Source organism: Perna viridis, chromosome 2 (assembly GCF_037379345.1).
Source record: "Perna viridis isolate PV_CMFRI_1.1 ecotype Kerala chromosome 2, ASM3737934v1, whole genome shotgun sequence".
NCBI classification, from domain to species: domain Eukaryota; kingdom Metazoa; phylum Mollusca; class Bivalvia; order Mytilida; family Mytilidae; genus Perna; species Perna viridis.
Genome location: NC_142446.1, coordinates 69,859,555 through 69,878,937, shown reverse-complemented (window position 1 = coordinate 69,878,937; position 19,383 = coordinate 69,859,555). Strand labels below are relative to the sequence as shown.

The following is a 19,383-nucleotide window of genomic DNA, read 5'->3' as shown; positions in this document are numbered from 1 at the left end:
CTTGATTTTTATAAAATACCTGACCATAACTTGACCATCTTCTATTGGAAAGGAATACATGTATTATCAAAACATCCATGGTGTAAAATTGTCAAGATTTAAGTTCACAAAATCTTTCTATTACAGTATTTGTGGATACCTATTCTCATGGATCAGGAAAATACTCAAGTTTGTGGGTACATGTACTTGAATTCGTGGTTTTAAAGTTTACAGTATACACATAAATGGAATCTCTTATTCATTGGGAACCAAATTTCGTGGTTTGGTCTACCCACAAAAACAAAGAAAATGAGTATCCCACAAACAATAGTGCTTTCACGGTATAAAAATTAGAAATAAATATCATGCATATCTATCATATGTGCAACAAAACTAAAATTATACCTCTATATAAAACTTGTAAAGCATGCATAATGTTGTATATCAAGTTTAATTTTACAAAGTTTTGTGCTGAATGGTTTAGAAACCATCTCGTGATTTTTAGGAAAATTTTGTCACATTTCTCTATATCAGCATCCAAACACTAGTTTTGATGTGCATTCTTACCTGTACTTCATATCCCAATCATGTCTTAATTCAGAAATATTGTACATTGTCTTTTTTTATTCAAATATATCATCACATCAATCCCCCCTTTTTATAATACTAGCAGAAATTTACAACCGGTTTTGCATAAAAGCAAGCAGTAAATGTGTTAACCTCTATATGACAGACTGGTGAAAATACAAACATAAGTTCATGAGAAAAAAGTAGCATTACAAACTGCAAACTCATCATTTTTCTTGTCAAATTCAATTTCTCTAAAAAAGAATTTTCCAACATCATATTTTTTTCCATTGAATTTTGAACAAATGGTGGATTTTTTTCTGTATTTTTATTCAGGAAATGTTGTTGAGTTTCAAAACCAACCAATACATCTAACACACATATTATGATTCTTATTTGCAGACAGAACAGCATAAACCAGATAAAAGGAAATCATAAGAAAAGAAGTTTAGCTAAAGTTCAGAGGTTCAAATTCACTTTCAAATGTGGAGAGTCACGGATTTTCAAAAGTTTCAAATAAATGGTCCCTATAGATGAAAACCAAAAGTTCTCAAAAAAGTGTCAATAATAGATTGAAGGTCCAGGACTAGTCAAATGAAATATCTCAGTTTCTAGGTCAAAAATTGAGGATTCCAGACCCAAAATTAATTTGAACCCCTGACATTACCTGTCAATTGCATCAGATCTAAATCTATAAAATTGTCTTCAATGGTTAGTAATAGTGATAAATTCAAAACAAATGTACAACTACATGTAGCTGATGTACAGTTATAAAGTTTGCAAAGTCTATGTTATTATAGTTAGTACAATAAAAACTAAAAGAAACCAAACCATTCCTTGACAACTTCATTAGGCTATGACAGGTGTTCTGGTTTTGAATATCTTTGTGATCTAATACATGTATGTAGCATCTACAGCATTAGTACAGTGCCACCTGTCTACACTACAGAGTAACCCCTGAGTTAACCAGACACATCTCTAAACCAGACAGTCTATCTAAAGTTACTTTATATCAATATCAATACAATTTAAATCTGAAATACTTAAAGCCAGAGACGTTTGGTTTAGACAGGTTTCCTTCAAAATAGTGCCTGGTTTATTAAGGTTCAGTTAAGGCCAAATTCATCATACAAAATTAGGTCAAATCTAAACACACTCCAAAGATAATGAATGCATTAGGTTAAATAAAGGTACTAGCCATTTGAAATGTTATATCAAAGCTTTTTAATAATTCACAAAATCTTACCCATGCTGGTGGGAAAGGTCAAAGGTTTCATACAACATGGGAGCTAACTCTGGATGGGGCATATTTGGTCTGTTTGCAGCTGTATGGGTCAGCTTGAAAGCATTCATAAATTTCTGGAAAATGAAAGAAAAAAAAATAGTGAGTAATGACAGAACTACTTGATGAAATGTTGAAAAGGAAATCATGTAAATATGTAAATGAAAATTCAATTAATCTTCAAGTCTCCATACTCTATATCAGTCTTTAGCACTTTAAAGCTTTGTAAAGGGATGAAGCATTAGCAATGTTCTACAAAAGTAAGGGCCAAAAGCGTGAATGGCTAAAAATTGTCCCGTCAGAAATGAAGTTCGTTATTCTGAAGCTATAGTTTGAAATTTTTAATTGAAGGCCAAAGTGGGTGTTCTTAAAAATCTCACACATTCCAATGGTCATGACTTCATGGGGATTAATCTTCAACAAATAGCTCAATCCTGCATATATAAAACCTAAATCATATAATATAAAATATATGGCAATTAAATTCAGATTACAGATACACAGAACTATAAGTACCTCAAGCCTGACATTGAATATAAAGTTGAAGAACAAATCCAATACTTCTAAGGCTCTGAAAAAAAAATCATGTAATTAAAATGTATAAAATTGAAAATTTAAACATTATTCAAATTTGCAAGTTAAATTTTGTACAAACTCATATGAAGGTAATGTTCAATGAAGGTTGTTAACAAAGGAATGATAATGTGGCCCAACTTATTGATACTTAGCATTAGACATGTTACAAACAGTCTGTATCTCTCTGATAAAATTGCATGTGTGAAATTTCAAAAGTTGCTTTATTACAGAACTGAAAGGCAGTTATTGTCAGTGACATTCTGTACTAAGAGCCACGAAACCTCTTGAAAGGCTTGATTACAAGAACATAAAATGTTGCCAAGTTTAAATTACTGGCATTTAGCATCAGTAACAGCCTGTGTTTCTGGGCTAGGACAGTATCTCTCAACAGCTCTGAAGTTCCTTAACACTTCTTCTCCCTCTTTTCCTGCAATGAAAATCACAAATATATTGACCAAAAAAGGTATAACGTTAAGAAGAAAAGCTGTATCAGTTTATTACATCTATAGAAGACAGAAGAAAAGCTGTATTATTCCATTTCAGAAGATGATGTTCTCATAATTGTTATCAGTACAAATGAATATATGATCTTAGACTTGCTGAGGGTCAAATATTAGTCTGACAGGTAATGACAAGGAATCTCTAGCTTAAACCTGTGTTCTTTTTCATGTTAAACCTTATACTAACATAACTATGCAACTGTTAAAAATGGTTGATCAAATAAAAAACAATAAGTATTCAACAGAAAATATCATACAAACTTAATTTATACTTGGAGTAACAGGTTGGTTTCGTCATAAATCCAAAGAATCAATTAATCTTATTAGGGTCCTAAACAGGGTCATACAAACCTAACTAGGGGCCAGTCGTACAAACCTAACTAGGGGCCAGTTATACAAACCTAACTAGGGGCCAGTCTTACAAACCTAACTAGGGGCCAGTCATACTAACCTAACTAGGGGCCAGTCGTACAAACCTAACTAGGGGCCAGTCATACTAACCTAACTAGGGGCCAGTCATACAAACCTTACTAGGGGCCAGTCATACAAACCTAACTAGGGGCCAGTTGTACAAATCCAACTAGGGGCCAGTTATACAAACCTAACTAGGGGCCAGTCGTACAAACCTAACTAGGGGCCAGTCATACTAACCTAACTAGGAGCCAGTCGTACAAACCTAACTAGGGGCCAGTCATACTAACCTAACTAGGGGCCAGTCATACAAACCTTACTAGGGGCCAGTCATACAAACCTAACTAGGGGCCAGTCATACAAACCTTACTAAGGGCCAATCATACAAACATTACTAGGGGCCCAAGTAGGATAAATAATGATACAAACCTGGAGGAATAACTGGGTAGGGTTTATCATTCCTACCATCAATCAGACTCATCAGGGGTTCCAACAGGGTCATAATGTCTTCTGTGGACTGGTAGAACCCAAAGGCCACCAAGAAATGAACCAATCTCAGCACCTGTTAACATGGACTTTGAAGTAAATACATGTAATAATAGGCATCACAATTACAATGGCATGAAATTGATCATTTATTCTCTAAATTCTTTAGACATGCATACTGACATTTTTCATATCAGTGGTGTTGTCGTCTCTTTGACATACTGTGTATTAACCATATCCATTCTTGTTATAAACTACATGTCTGGGGTTTTATTCCTAAAACAAACTGATCAGTTTAAGAGTTTCATAAAGATGTAACATATTGGTATATGGTAAAATTATCTTCATTGTCACTCACTTAATTGTGATATGTTGAAGATGACAAAAATGGCAGATAGCTATTTAAATGTGGAATAGCTAAGTGTCATGCAATACTTACCTGTTTCACAAGTTTATTGTTTCCAATCTGTGAAGCCGTCATGTCACTGTTCTGACCAAGGAACTTAGCAATCCATTCACTCAATGTAGGGAAGTATTTAGAGGTGATGGAATTACTCAGATCTGCTAAATCCTATTAAGAATTGTAGGTAGGTAAAATTTGAGAACATTTTTGAAAAAAAAAAAAAAAAAAAAAAAAAAAAAAACATTAGCCATAATGGTTATTTCTAAGATGTGCTATAAAATGTATTAAACAAAATATTTTAAACAAGGAAAAATGCATACATATATATAAATTAATGATAATTATTCCAGTATATTTATCTTTAGCAAAATGAATAGTGACCATCAAAACAGCAAAAAATATAAATGCATGTAGAACAAAGAAATTGTTACACATCAGTTTACTTGTAAAATATGACTGGACTGGAGGATGAAAACTTTAATAAAGAAGGAATGATGGACAAAAAAGGCAAGCAAATGATCAACTTGAATACAGAAAGATTGAGAGAAAGATAAAAGGGTCAAACAGATTGCTTAAAAAAATAAGGATTAAAAAAAGGGGATGATCAACAAGTCTACCACACATTAATGGGATGTAAATTTACACAATATGATACACATGTTTATATGCTTATGGAGATACATATGTCCATACATATTTGCTATATACCATGCCTATATAACTCAATATAATTGTACCAGTGCCGTATATAATGTATTTGCCTATATAATTCAATATAATATTATATATTTCACAAATTGTATACATACAAACGAGAATGAGAAAAATTAAATTCCATTAATTCCCAATCCTAGCCTGAAGCATACCTGTTAACCTACGGAACAGTTCATGTTGGAAATTCTCTCCCACTGACACTATCTCACCATGAGAGATTTTTACAAAAAAGCAAATTTTTAATTTGAAAATTTTAATTTTTTAGTACTTTTCACAGAAATTATGGTAAAAACCAAAAATCTCCCACTAAATATACATTGAAATGTGAGAGATTCTAAATTTTTCATTGATTTTGAGGAGTCGCCCCCACCTAATGTGGGAGGATTAACAGGTATGGCATCACCATGAGTTTAGTGTCTTCTGAAATTGACATGCTATATATATATGGTATCAAATCTGTATACTATCTAAAACTACAAGTGTAATAGTGAAGCCAGGTGACCTGATACTTAAGACTAAAATATCTAAACTAGACAATCTAACCTAAAATATAAAGTCAAGTAGAATATTAGCAATAGATAATGTGTTAGTATGGCTTGTTACATTTTTATTACATGCATTGAATGTTTGCATGCAGGAATCATTTTGACATGTTAAATGTCAATAGATATATCCAAGGTAGAAAGAATACACGTTTGTAGATATATCCAAGGTAGAAGGAATACACATGTTTGACTTGATTCTGAGATTTGTCAAATTGGTCATTTAAAGTATGTTTTACAAAAATAAGGCATAAAAAACACATTTTTTTTATTAGAATGAACAAAATATTATGATGTAAGATATTCTTTGTTTTCTTGTTATTTTAGATACAATACCATTTAACAATTAATTTTTCAAGTAACCTTCTGTGGGTATTTTTGGCACTAATATGTAAACTGCCAAAATAGATCTGCTAGTTTTTTGGCCAGAACTTGCTACATTACTACATATGGAATTTTAACATGTTTTCTTTTCATAGAAATTCAAATAAAGAAACAATTGTTCACAGAAAAAAGTCAAAATCAGAAAAAAAATCATTGTTAATTGGAGATATAACTTGTTAGTATATACTCTTTATCTAAGAAAATTATGTCTTTCAAAAAATTCTCTACCTTGCCGTCGAGGGTAGTTTTTTGACGCTGAAGTTTCTTCTTAAAAGAGTAAAAGTTAAATTAAGATGAAGCAGGATCACTCAAAAGTTTGTGGAACAGATACATAGTAAATTCATATTGTTGTCACTGTAGAGGTATTACTAATTATGTACAGCATGAAGAACACTTAACATTACAATTTTACAGTGAAAGATGTTGAAGATCTTAAATAAGAGCTGAAAATTAAAAAAAAAAAATTGCATGCATTGATATATTTTGATTTGGTCTTTTTCAACAAAAATGCAATTATACTTTGCAATATCTAGAATAACCCAGTTTCATTATTTAAAACATAAAATTGCAGATGTTGTCATGCTAGGTATTATAACTTCTGGATGAACAGTTCCTATCTTATTCATTTCTTAAGCTGTCCACACAGCTTTTAAAGATAGGAAAAGAAAGAGGACCCTATATTTATGTAGGAAATTACAAATGACTTACAATGATATGTAGAAATTTACAACAATTATGAAAGAATATGTGCTGTCAAGAGTGCATACTAGCCATATAAAATTATGCCATTAAGACATTTTGATTTTAATACAAGGAGAATGAATTTCAGAAGGATAAATATAAATTCAACATCTGACGTAAAAAATAAAGGAGGAACTAAGGATTCCGGATCAAAACTCACCTGCTTGTTTGGTTTAAACTGTTAAAAAGCAACAAATGAGCAAAATTAGTACAAAAAAGTCACATCAAACAATGAAATGCAAAGCTTTCCTTCCTCTTAAAAGTAGCAAAATCTTGCAAGACTTTTCCAGTAGAAACGTGTAAAGAGTGGGGTTGCTTTATTCCTATGCTAAGAGCAACTTAAGAGAATGGTAATTCAATAACATTCATAACCATTAACTACTCATCACATTAACAAGATCTAACCTTCATAGAAAACTCTAACTTAGACATAAATCAGTGATGGTCAAATTATTAAAACAAATTATTCAACTACGTAACCATATAGATGTCAAAGTTTAGTTTCTGCAACACTTCAAAAGGCATCTAAACATGTGATTACAGTGCTCAAGCAAACTTGGGGTCTTTAAACACATACATCACTCTGTTTAATGTTAGCTAACAAGTGTTGAGGTCTTTAAACACCTGTATCACTCTGTTTAATGTTAGCTAATAAGTGTGACACACACTACAATATAGAATTTTATTTCTTTTTCATAGGATATCAGAAACATTTCTAAGGCAAAAATTAGCATTATCTTGAAGTTGGTTCTGAGGAAAAAACTTTTTTTCTGTAGAAAACATACAAGAAATGAAGATGGCAGACACCACATAATTGGTTTAACCTATAAAACAAACTTCAAAGTTAATGATTTCTTCAGTGAAATAAGGTAATTCTATCTAGGGGCTCTGAAGAGCATGAATCACTCACCTGGAAATTTGAAATAATGTGGTTATATCTTAGGTGAGATGGTTATGCTCAACACTCAGGTCATAGCTTTAACTCACTCACTAAGGTCATAGCTTTAACTCACTCGCTCAGGTCATAGCTTTAACTCACTCATTTAAAACTGGTTAAAATGTGTAAAAACTGAAACATTTCATGCAGTGATGGAAGAATAATTGGATATAAAGGGCAGGAAGCAATCACCTTTTTACCTGAGGAGATTTGACATGGATTCTGTTTGGCGTGGGAGTATCAATAGCGGTAACAGGACGAGAAGCATCAATTTTTCGATGACTAAAATCAGTTCCAGGTCGCGAGTCAGTGAATGTGTCAGGGGAATAATGACCATTCATCATTCTAGTAAACTCAGCAGCATTTTTTGTAGGATATGCATGATCTTCATCATTTATTACAATAGTTGGGTTAACTAAACCTGTTGTATCATGGGGTGTATCATGGGATGTTTTGTGGCCCTGAAATATAGACTGATGTATCATGGGATGATTTGTGCCCCTGAAATATAGACTGATGCATCATGTGGTGTTTTGTGGCCTTGAAATATAGACTGATGCACCATGTAGTGTTTTGTGGCCTTGAAATATAAACTAATGTATCTAACACTGATTATTGCAGTTCAAAAACTTTCTGGACAGTTTATTTAGTGTCAACATTCTGATAAAATTTTGTTTTTTTGTTTTTTTTTTAAATCCCACTTCAATCATTTTCAAACAGCTACCATCAACCATATTGTATTAAATGCAAATACCTGAGCAAAAAAGCCAAAATTTAATCTTTTTAAAATCACAACAAACTTGTAAAGTTCCATGGTAACAAAATTCTCAAACTAAAATTAAAATATCTTGCTTTCTTTGGGGGAAAATACTTCTATCAAAAAAAAGAGCATACCTCTTGATCATCAATTTCATCATAATTGTAGGTCAACTTGACTCTGTCAATCACAGAATGATTGTCACCAACATTCACAAACATAGCTGTAAAAATAACAACATACATAAGAAAACTGATATGTGTATGGAGTTGGCTATTGTCAATCATACATGATTAGAAATACAAAAATGCCAATTGCAAACAAAGCCAAGTAATAATATAGTTATGTTTCATCTTAATGGACATTTAATTACAAATTAAAAGATCACTATATTGAACAAGGAGTTTGTTACTCACTTATTAGAAGATCACAATACTGAGCCCCGAGTTCATTACTCACTGATAACAAGAGCCCAATGTGATCCCTGATTTCATTGCTCATTGATAATAAGAGCACAATACAGAGTCCAGAGTTCATTACTGATAATAAGAGCACAATTCTGAGCAAGGAGTTTGCTACTCAATAACAATTTTAATACTCAATGATAATAACATCACAAAACTGAATTCTGATTTCATTACTCACTGATAATAGTAGCAAAATACTGAGCTCCGAGTTCATCATTAATGAATTATAAGATCACAAGTACATACCTCACTGATAATAAGATCACAATACTGAGCCCTGAGTACATTACTCAATGATAATAAGACCCCATTCCTGAGACTTAAGTTCATTTTTCATTGATTATATGATGGAACCTATGAGCCATGAGTTCAATAGTCACTGATAATGAGTTCATTACTCACTGATAATAAGATCACAATACTAAGCCCTGAATTTAATACTCACAGATAATAAGATCACAATGCTGAGCCCAGAGTTCATTAATCACTGATAAAATGATCACACTTGTAAGTTCAATACTCACTGGTAATAAGATCACAATTCTGAACAAGAAGAATTAAGCCATGACTTCAATACTCTCTGATAAGATCCCAATACTGAACCCTGAGTTCATTACTCACTGATAATAAGATCACAATACTGAGCCCTGAGTTCATCAGGTAACCTCTCGTCACTGAGGCAGGTGAATGCCTCCTCCCAAGTCAGGTAGTTCAATTCCTGTGTGATCACCTTTATGGCAAAGTCATTTTGACCCTGTAAAAGTACAAAAGTCAACTTAAAGGCTAACAAAAATCTTCAGTATTAATTAATTTATTTTATTTCAATCAGTGTTATCATGTGATAAATGTATTTTTAACTTGTCAACATTCTACAATTTAAAAATCATTATTGAAGGTATATTTCTTAATTCATCAACATCTTTATAATTTAGAAACAGGATTTAATTAAATTTGTTTTGAGACATTCTGATGTCCTACTCAAAGCTTCTAAGAGATCAAAAGTTTCATTGATGAAGCTACTATATGTTTATTGAAATTATTTCCATGAAACATGTGGGGTTAAAATTTCTTGAAATTCATATATTTTGCTTTTTTTATCAAAGAAAACCAATCAATAACATTTCAAGAAATTTCAACTTACAAAATAAATTTTAGAGATGTTATGTCCCCATTTGATATAGGTTATTAGCAAAGAGTATAACTGTACTTACATGACACAGATATCCAAACAATTCTAACTGGTGTTCCAAAAACAGATACATGTCATCATCAGAGGCAGATTTCTAGGAAAACAATCAAAATACATATAGCAAAAAACTCACTGATGATTTGGAATATTAATCCACCTAACAAAAAATTAAAATATGTGATAAATATTACTTATCACTTAGAAAATCTAAAATAAATAAATTATCATAAATAACCAAAATATAATTACTTGTGCAGAGAATACTTGGAGATTTAAATTTCTCTGTGTTTTTCTCATATTGTCAATTGGTTATTCACTGTTTTTAATCAGTTTTCCTATAATTATCATCAAATATCACACTAAAATCATTCTTTAAAGAAAAATGTTAATTATTTTTAAAGATTGCTTCCAGCCTAAACATAAAATTTACAAACTTTTCCATGAGAAAATGTTCAGCCAAGAAAAGGTTTATATGGATCAAATATAACTAGAAAAACAGGAATCTGCTCGATCCAAAGTAAACATAGGAAATTTTCATGATAAAAGCTTCATCAGTAGAAAAAAAAATACAGCATATAAGATTAATTCCAATGATGAAGCTTGTAGCAAGTCTATTTGTTTGATTTCTTCCAAGGGTAATCTCCCACTGATAACAGCCTATAATCAAATAAAAACAGCATTATACCTTGGCAAATTCTGAGAGTTCTTTCCATGTCCGACCTGTGGTAGTTGACACATAGACAACATCCTTTTCTTTACCAATCTTCTGTCCAAGATCTGTGTAGAATACACAGTTCTGAAAAAGAGGAGGCATTAAAGTTAGTTCTTCTAAAATCAGAAATCTCTCCAAAAATTAGGGTGTTTATAGCTTTAATACAGCTACTGGTAAATTATCATGTCTTTAAGTTTAAAAACTTTGTTAAGTATAGAAATAATATGTTAATCAGTTGTAAAGAAAAACAGATCATACCAAGTCCTGAAGAATTAAAATTTTTATTATGAGAAGATTTAACCATCTTCATGACAAAACCATTTTTCCCCCATGTTCTCACCAAAACTTTATTTCTCTATGAAAATCTAAGTGTGGTATTTTATTTCCAACAACACAGTGTGAACTCATGATCATGAAAATATTTGATCATAAAATTGAGCAAGACCTTATTGTTAGAAGATAATGAGAAATCAGTTAGCAAGAATTACTAGCTGGTAAGAAGAGTTTCTGTATGTTTTCATGCCAGATTCTTTGAATTATACATTTAATACATTAAACCTAAGAAAACCAATCAACTATCCAGTAAGGGCTTCTCAGAATTCATCCTGTGTAATAAAGAACACACAACAGGCAAATACAAACACAAGAACAAAGAACAAATACAATATAAAATAAAAAAATGATCTCTCATTCTCCTTATTTTTATTTCATAAAAAATTATTTCTAATGTGATTTCAGTGATCATGGAATGTGCATGTTTTCAAGCACTAGCATTAAAATGTAGAATGGAAAACAGCAGTTGTTATATTTCTTCCAACAGGCTTTAATTTGTGGAAAAAAGTAGCAGAATGTCAACGGCTTCTATACAGTGTTAAACTTTGTTGGACTAAGATAAGCTAAAAACTAAATATCTGACTTATCAAGGGAAGACAATGAATATTTAGTTCTCATCAGAGTGTACTACAATGTATTATCTCCTAACATTTAGTTCTCATCAGAGTGTACTACAATGTATAATCTCCTAACATTTAGTTCTCATTAGAATGTACTAAAATGTATAATCTCCTAACATTTAGTTCTCATTAGAATGTACTAAAATGTATATTCTTCTTACATTTAGTTCTTATCAGAGTGTACTACAATGTATATTCTCCTAACATTTAGTTCTCATCAGAGTGTACTACAATGTATAATCTCCTAACATTTAGTTCTCATTAGAATGTACTAAAATGTATAATCTCCTAACATTTAGTTCTCATTAGAATGTACTAAAATGTATATTCTCCTTACATTTAGTTCTTATCAGAGTGTACTACAATGTATATTCTCCTAACATTTAGTTCTCATTAGACTGTACTACAATGTATATTCTCCTAACATTTAGTTCTCATTAGATCGTACTATAATCTCCTAAAACACCTATAGAAACACTGTCAACTATACAATATAGATTTACATAACATACCTGCCAACATTTAATAATGTACTATTGAAGACGAAGCATTATGTGCTAAGTTTGAAGTATGATTTGGGAATGTTAAAATTTTCAGTACTGACAAGTCACAACAATTTACACACATATGTAAATGGTCAATTTGTACATAGGAAGATGCAGTCAGTAGTTTCAGGAATTTGAATTACCACCAACCTTTTTACTGTTTTTTTTTAATTGATGTGTCATGCAAACCAAAAAGGCCATCAAAAGAATGGAACTCTACTTTTATTCTAGAATCTCCCTTTTTAAAAAAAAAAATCAGAATTCTTCCCACAGAAAGCCGTTTTTTTAAAAAATGACTTAAACATTTTTAACAACTGGTTCAAAAGACTATAAATATAGAATTTTAACTTCTAAGCAAACATGAATGTTTCATCATGACATCAACTGACAAAATATTAGATGTGCCACACACAGAAACATTGGCAAGAATAATCAGCTGTGAACAATACAAGATAACAGTGAACAATTTTTTTCATATTTTTATTTTAATTTCCCTAAAAAAAATAGTAAATATATATTCCCTTCCCCAACCCTGGTTGATCAAACCAACTGGACCGAGGGTACAGGAAATAACTCTTGAAATCAGTGAATGTTTGTATCAATCATTCAGTTTCACCAAAGCCTATCAAACATTATTTGTAAGAGTTGTGTCCCTTACCCTAGGTCTACCTCTTAACAGGAATAAGTTTTTCCACTCCTTGAATGAATACAATGACATGATTGAAAATAGACATTTGAGTCAGAAAATCCATTATATAACTTTATTTTGAATTTTAAAATGTGCTCCTGTGGAAGATTTTGCATCAGTATAGTTATCAATAATGTGTAAGTGAATTTAATTACAAAAATCGATACTTCAATGGCGTTTTACTGAAATGTCAGGATTCTATATAAGTAAACTGAAATGAAATACATGGCTTCATCTCAATTTGACATTCTCAATAGAGCTTGTGCAATATGTGGTCAAAGATTGTGTAAATCGTGTTTAAGTTATGAATTATTGGCAAGTATGACACTATACAGAGTTGACTTACTGCTTTTGGATCACTTCTCTTAAGATATCATAACAACATTATGTTTAATTATGTTCACATTTCTCATTAACAAGATATGCAAATACATGTACTGTAAATTCAGAAGTATTTATAATTCTTAGAATGTAATTTTACCATTAGAATTAATTCAATCAGGCACTTAATAATAATATTAATTGCAATAATAAAAAATAGCACTATTTTCTTAATATACCAAGGTCATAACAGAAACTACCTGGATTTGGATATTGAAACTTAGTTTTATCTGCAAAAAAAGTACCATTAGAGACAGCGTTAATATAAAAAAGAATATTCTTCATTACAAGGTATCACATATCAAAATATATGTGAGGATATTATACATTTAAATCTTTGTTTATTTAATTTCTTAGCTATTTATGCCCACTTGGACTATAAAAATTGAGTATTAACAAAACACTCGAGTTACCTACCCTGTTTCCTTTCATCAGCCAGACTTCTGTTATATACTTCTGGTTGTCAGCTATAGATACTCCATCACAAACACACAACACCTTCAGCAAGTCTAGATATCGGTAATTCTGTGAATAGAAAATAGGAGACATATCCTGAAGAACTGTAGAATCATACCAATACATATCCTAAAGAACTGTAGAATCATACCAATAATGTCCTAAAGAACTGTAGAATCATACCAATAATGTCCTAAAAAACTGTAGAATCATACCAATAATGTCCTAAAGAACTGTAGAATCATACTAATAATGTGAAATCAATTGGGTTGTTTACAAAATTAGAGAAAGAGTGTCTTATACTACAACTCATGGATTTCCTCAATCTTGATGCATAAAGCCTGTGCTGAAAATATCATTTTAGTTATCTCTCATAATCCATTCATTATAATGTAAGAAGCTATATATGACTTCTGTTTGATTCAATTGTATAGGTTGACCTAACAATCATGCAAATATAGATAAAAAAAACTAGTCGAAAATTTCTGTCAACTTGCTAAACAGCCTTAAACCTATCAGAAAGAGTCACAGTAAACATAAAAATATAAATTACAGTTGGAAAGGTAACAGAATTAATCAAAACAGTTATGTTGAATTCTTTTGAAAAAACAATGTACCATTTGATTTCATTATTCATCACAATTTCTTTTTCACTTTACCATCCTTGTAGGTAATGGTAAGATTATTCTAAATTTACCTTGTCTCTACGAAGCAGTTCCACAAACTTGTCAATATGATCTGTTGTGATTCTATCTACGATCTTCCTGTTATCCTTGATCAGTTCCATCACCATGTGGGCGGAGTTCAACCCAATCATACCCTGCAATAAAATGCTTAAGCTTAGTCTACAGAAAAATGTTTCAGAAAATGTTTTTTTTTTTTAAAAGTTTCTACTGAAAAAAAATGTCAGCATTTTTAACACTTGAAATTCATGGTACTATCCATAATTTCTTCATCTCTACTAAGATGAAATACAAAACACTGATTTCATCATTGGGAGATTTGTTTACATCTGAATTCTAAAATATAAATTAGCCAGACAGTTGACAATTCATCAATATCTCTGAACATTGATTATAAGGCATAAAATAATTAACATTCCATAGTTACCTCCTTGTATTCAAACTGAGACAGAAAGAAGTCAATATATTTGGCTATGTACAATTCATTCTTCCTGCTGTCACCCATCAGGTAGGTATATAAGACATCATAGGCTTCTACAAATATCCTCGTCAGATGGCTGGAAATGAAGAAAAATAATGTTAAAAACAGAAAACATCGAAGTGAGGCTTCTACAAATATCCTTGTCAAATGACTTGCAGTGACTCAACATGAAAGACTGAATACATGGAAGAGAATTTACATTATTTGAATGCGACTGTTTTTTTTTCACATTAACTTGATATTCAACTAATATGTATTTAGATGAACCACTGTTTCTGATTTCTTTCTATCTGATATATATTCTTCATGTTGTAAATTCAGGTTGCTTTATTTGAAAACCATACAGTGAGCTAGTTGAACAACTTACTGTTGATCTGGTGTTCCTCTGAATGGGATTTGTAATAAGTAGACTAGAAGTTCTACAATCTATAAATAGAGGGGTCAATAAGTCAAGTGTTATAAAAACATATTTATAAATTTAAAGATAATCTAGATATTGTATAATAAAAATAAAATAATGTAAACCAGGTTTCTTTATTTAATGAAACTTCTTTCCTGTCACCGATTACATTGAAAAATATTATTCTTAATTCAAATGCAATTTAAAGGAATGAACAATTGTTTAAAACAGCACATGCAAACTAAAACAATTTGAAAATTTTTATCCCTAATCTTGAGTATCAGTTACAAATTCTAAAATTTAGATTTCCGGTTATTCCTCAAAATTCAAATTAATTCCAAGCTAGCTGATTGGTTGAACTTTGAGTTGAGGAAGGATTAAAAAAATCTTTCAAATTTAATTCATTTATAAAACCAGATACAGTACTTATAATAACTGTGTGTACACTATACTATTTCGCTCTAAAAGGCCAAATATAATACTTACTCTAAGATTCCTCATCAGTTTCTGTCTGTTTTTACATGGTAAACTATCTACTATCATAAAGTCTTTCAATTCTGACAAAGCCTGAAAAGATGGAAGATTTTCTATTTGCTGTATGCTGCCATTATCAAATTTTCTATCTCTTTAAAACAACTTAAACTAGTAAGTAAATTATTGCTTCAGGGTTTCTATATATGGCTTCAAATAATGGTCAACTTTAGGGTTTCTGTAATATATATGGCTTCATATAATGGTCAACTTTAGGGTTTCTGTAATATATATGGCTTCAAATAATGGTCAACTTTAGGGTTTCTGTAATATATATGGCTTCAAATAATGGTCAACTTTAAATGTTAAAAAAGCCTGAATACATTATCAGGACTACAAGCTAAAAGTTTTAAAGAATACTCACAGTTACAGCATCATGTGTCATCTTAGCATTGAGTTGGAAACCATCCTTCTTCTGCGAAAAATAAAGAAATATGATTTTAAAAGATATAAAAGATTATAATAGATAAATATCATAATCTTAATATCAATTGCAAGTCTTCTCACAGAGATGAACAAAAATTGAAACATATGTAAAGCCATCTAGATAATTAGTTGGTATGTAACTTTAAAACATGTTGTGCAGTTTCACTGTGAAAACTATGATTTTCATAGAGGTTTTTGTTGATGTCAAAGCAGAAAAAAATCTTTGATCAGGATGAAAAAAATTAAAAATTAAACATTTCAGCCTCTGTCTCATAATGGTAAACAATACATATTTAACCTTTGACCTTAGAAGCACTGAGAGTCCGATTTCAATCTGACAGGAAGTTAACCAGAAATACTGAGTAAGGATTTTTATTAGTTTCAAATCTTTAACAAAAATAACATGTTTATCAGTTTATAGCTTACATCTTTAAGTTTTGTTAAATTATGAAGAAAAATAAATCCTAGTTGATGTAAATTGTAATCATCAAAAAAAAAATTACAAAATCTTCAACTTGGTCCTCATACAGGTTACACCTGCCTCATACTGATGATAACTTACATCTTTGATGAGTTTCTGTATAAATGGTACCATTCCTGCCATATGGTTAAAGATGTCTACTAAATCTGAGGAGACTCCCTGAATTGTGAAGGCATCATCATACTGCTTCTCCTCAATAGTACTGATCTGAACAAAATCAAATCACAATAGTTTTATATTTGCGACAATCCTTCCAAGTTAATGTGTTTATAGCAAATAAATAGAAATTGTCAATCTAATTTTGAAAAATTTGAGCCATCAATTATTCCAAGAAGTCACTGCAAGTAGGATCTAACAACATTCTATTCTACTTTGTGTACAGATGACCTTTTCAGAATTCTCAGTTTTTTCCTTTGAATAATGCTTTCAAAATCATGAAAAATGAAATCTGATTGGTTGATCAGAACTGTCACCAGAAGGGGTGTTTTTAGATCCTGTACATGGGAGTGAATGGAACAACTGATGTACATTGTTTTGAATAAACAGGAATGTGATTGTTGTTTGCACACAGTGTAATACAGTGGCTTTGTTTTGTTTAGTTGTTTTATAATGGTTTTGTTAAGCCCTATTACAAAGAAAAATAGCAAACATATGTTTTTCGTGTTTTAAAACAAATGAAAACATGTTTAGATCTAATTTTAGAACATATAAAAACACATTAAACATTATTTCCTATAAGAAACTTTTTATAAAGGAATTCTATTACAAAACATATAATAAAGATAGATCTCTATTTCTTCAAGTACCATCCTGTGTAAGAATCAGGCAATTGGTGGCACATCATTATTCTCAATTTGGTCTTGCTTGCCTTAAAAATAACACATCTTGAAATCAACTGAAAAGCTACAGTCAAACCTCATTAATTCAAAGTCAAAGGTACCATGCAAAAATGTTCGAGTTATCCGTGATTCGAGTAATCAGAGGTCGAGGATAAACCAGAAATACCAGTAGTTTGGTCAATATTTGTTTCAGCATATACATCATTTTTTGTGCTTGTACATGTACATGTACTTCACTTTACATGGTACTTTGTAATGTCTTGCATTTCATACCAGAAAACATTTTTTTTGTATGTTGTATATCATGTTTGACACCTAGGGCTTTAGTGAATTTTCCTTTTTATTTTTTCTACATTTAAAACATCATAGTTCAAAACACGCTGTTTTGTTTGACTCACAATCAGGAGTATCGTCCAACAATGTGCTCTACATAATAACAATAAAATTTCAAATTCACAAGCAAAACGAACGTAGTTATTTGAATACACTTACTATCATCTGTTTGATGTTACATTATATAGTCAGATACCATTACAATTCATCTGTATTTTTAAAAAATTTTTATCAAAATATCAAAACATCTGTGATGTCAATTTGTTTTTTCACTGCTTATACAGGGAAAAAGAGAAGGAATTTTTTTTCTGCCATGTTTCTATAGTGTATTTCAATTAAATTTTACCTATTATTATCTTAAAAAGGCGAATTTTACAATCTTTGATGGTTATTGCTAGATATTATGAGGTATAAATACTTGGATAAAGCAATAAAATCTCTGCGTGATTTTCTTCATGTGCCACATCTCATACAGATTTTGCCTGACTCTTAGACAGAGAAGTACTTAAATGTTTCATTAGTCCTAGATATGCATTATTCCTGTTTTTCATGTTGATCCTAAACATATAAAAATATAAGACAAACACAGGTTGTACAGGTTTTTTCAAAACATGAAAAATCAAATGTTTTTTTTTTTTTTTTTTTTTTGAACTGTCATTGGCAATCCATTCTGCTACCAAAATTAAGATATGAATTCTAAATTACAACAATGGATTGCTTCCAAGTATTTGGTTTATGAAGTAAAACATTTTGTAACAAGATTTCTGGTTTAACTAACTGATAACAAATAAATACAACATAAATATCAGCTAAGTTCAAAGAATATGCAATAAAAATAAATGGAGGCATCAACATAAAGTATTTGCATCAAACATCTAAAAAAGAGAGTTTATAAAAAAAATTAAGCAAAATAGACTCCATTCAACCTCTTTTATAGAATGACTATCAAATAAAATTACAAAGTAGACTGAAAAAATACTGGCAATTTTAATACAAAAAATGCTAAGAAAACAAATGCTATGTCTCAGGAGAGTAAATATAATGTATCTGTCCCATAAAACCCTCCCCATAATAAATATGCATATAGATGAAAATAAATACAACATGAAAAGATATGAAGAAACAGACATGCATATCAGAAAACCTGAAACAAAAGTAAAATACACAATACATTTAAACTTACTTGCCCGAAGGACATCTTTTCACTAGCATGCTGGGTTAAAAACAATGACAAAGGTCAATGGGAGGTAACTCTATTGCTGCATTATTATCAGGGCCAACACTACTCCCTTTTGTGAAAATTTTGTACAAACTAACTTTTGTAAGAATAATGTCAAATTATTGACCAAAATAATCTTACTCCAAAAACTATATAAAGATATCTGTGATTTTATAACAGGAAGTAAATGATTTACCAGTAGCTTCCGTCATATTCAATGAACAGCAGCATAAAAGAGTTTTCAACAGCAGTTCTGTTTTTTAATTGTTTAGTTTTTTTAATGGTCATGCAAGTACTGACAAAATAAAACATACTGAGAG

At 30.7% G+C, this 19,383-nt stretch overlaps 1 protein-coding gene across 10 annotated transcripts in view; it reads right to left on the bottom strand.

The window, feature by feature from the left end:
- LOC148626718 (inositol 1,4,5-trisphosphate-gated calcium channel ITPR2-like) overlaps positions 1-19,383 on the bottom strand; it is a 104,464-nt gene that overhangs the window by 46,857 nt on the left and 38,224 nt on the right. For 7 of the 10 annotated variants that reach the window (XM_088570952.1, XM_088570954.1, XM_088570956.1 and 4 more), the window contains exons 14-33: positions 19,028-19,057; positions 16,754-16,879; positions 16,130-16,180; positions 15,721-15,801; positions 15,202-15,260; positions 14,781-14,910; positions 14,368-14,490; positions 13,632-13,739; positions 10,621-10,731; positions 9,958-10,029; positions 9,368-9,500; positions 8,417-8,502; positions 6,746-6,763; positions 6,073-6,111; positions 4,241-4,372; positions 3,745-3,877; positions 2,738-2,831; positions 2,345-2,399; positions 1,793-1,905; positions 1,214-1,237 (exon numbers count right to left, since the gene is read on the bottom strand). In XM_088570952.1, the coding sequence (XP_088427078.1) occupies positions 1,214-1,237; positions 1,793-1,905; positions 2,345-2,399; positions 2,738-2,831; positions 3,745-3,877; positions 4,241-4,372; positions 6,073-6,111; positions 6,746-6,763; positions 8,417-8,502; positions 9,368-9,500; positions 9,958-10,029; positions 10,621-10,731; positions 13,632-13,739; positions 14,368-14,490; positions 14,781-14,910; positions 15,202-15,260; positions 15,721-15,801; positions 16,130-16,180; positions 16,754-16,879; positions 19,028-19,057 (1,718 nt within the window). The remainder of the gene's footprint in view (positions 1-1,213; positions 1,238-1,792; positions 1,906-2,344; positions 2,400-2,737; positions 2,832-3,744; positions 3,878-4,240; positions 4,373-6,072; positions 6,112-6,745; positions 6,764-8,416; positions 8,503-9,367; positions 9,501-9,957; positions 10,030-10,620; positions 10,732-13,631; positions 13,740-14,367; positions 14,491-14,780; positions 14,911-15,201; positions 15,261-15,720; positions 15,802-16,129; positions 16,181-16,753; positions 16,880-19,027; positions 19,058-19,383) is intronic. The other 3 variants (XM_088570955.1, XM_088570961.1, XM_088570953.1) reach the window with 2 other exon arrangements.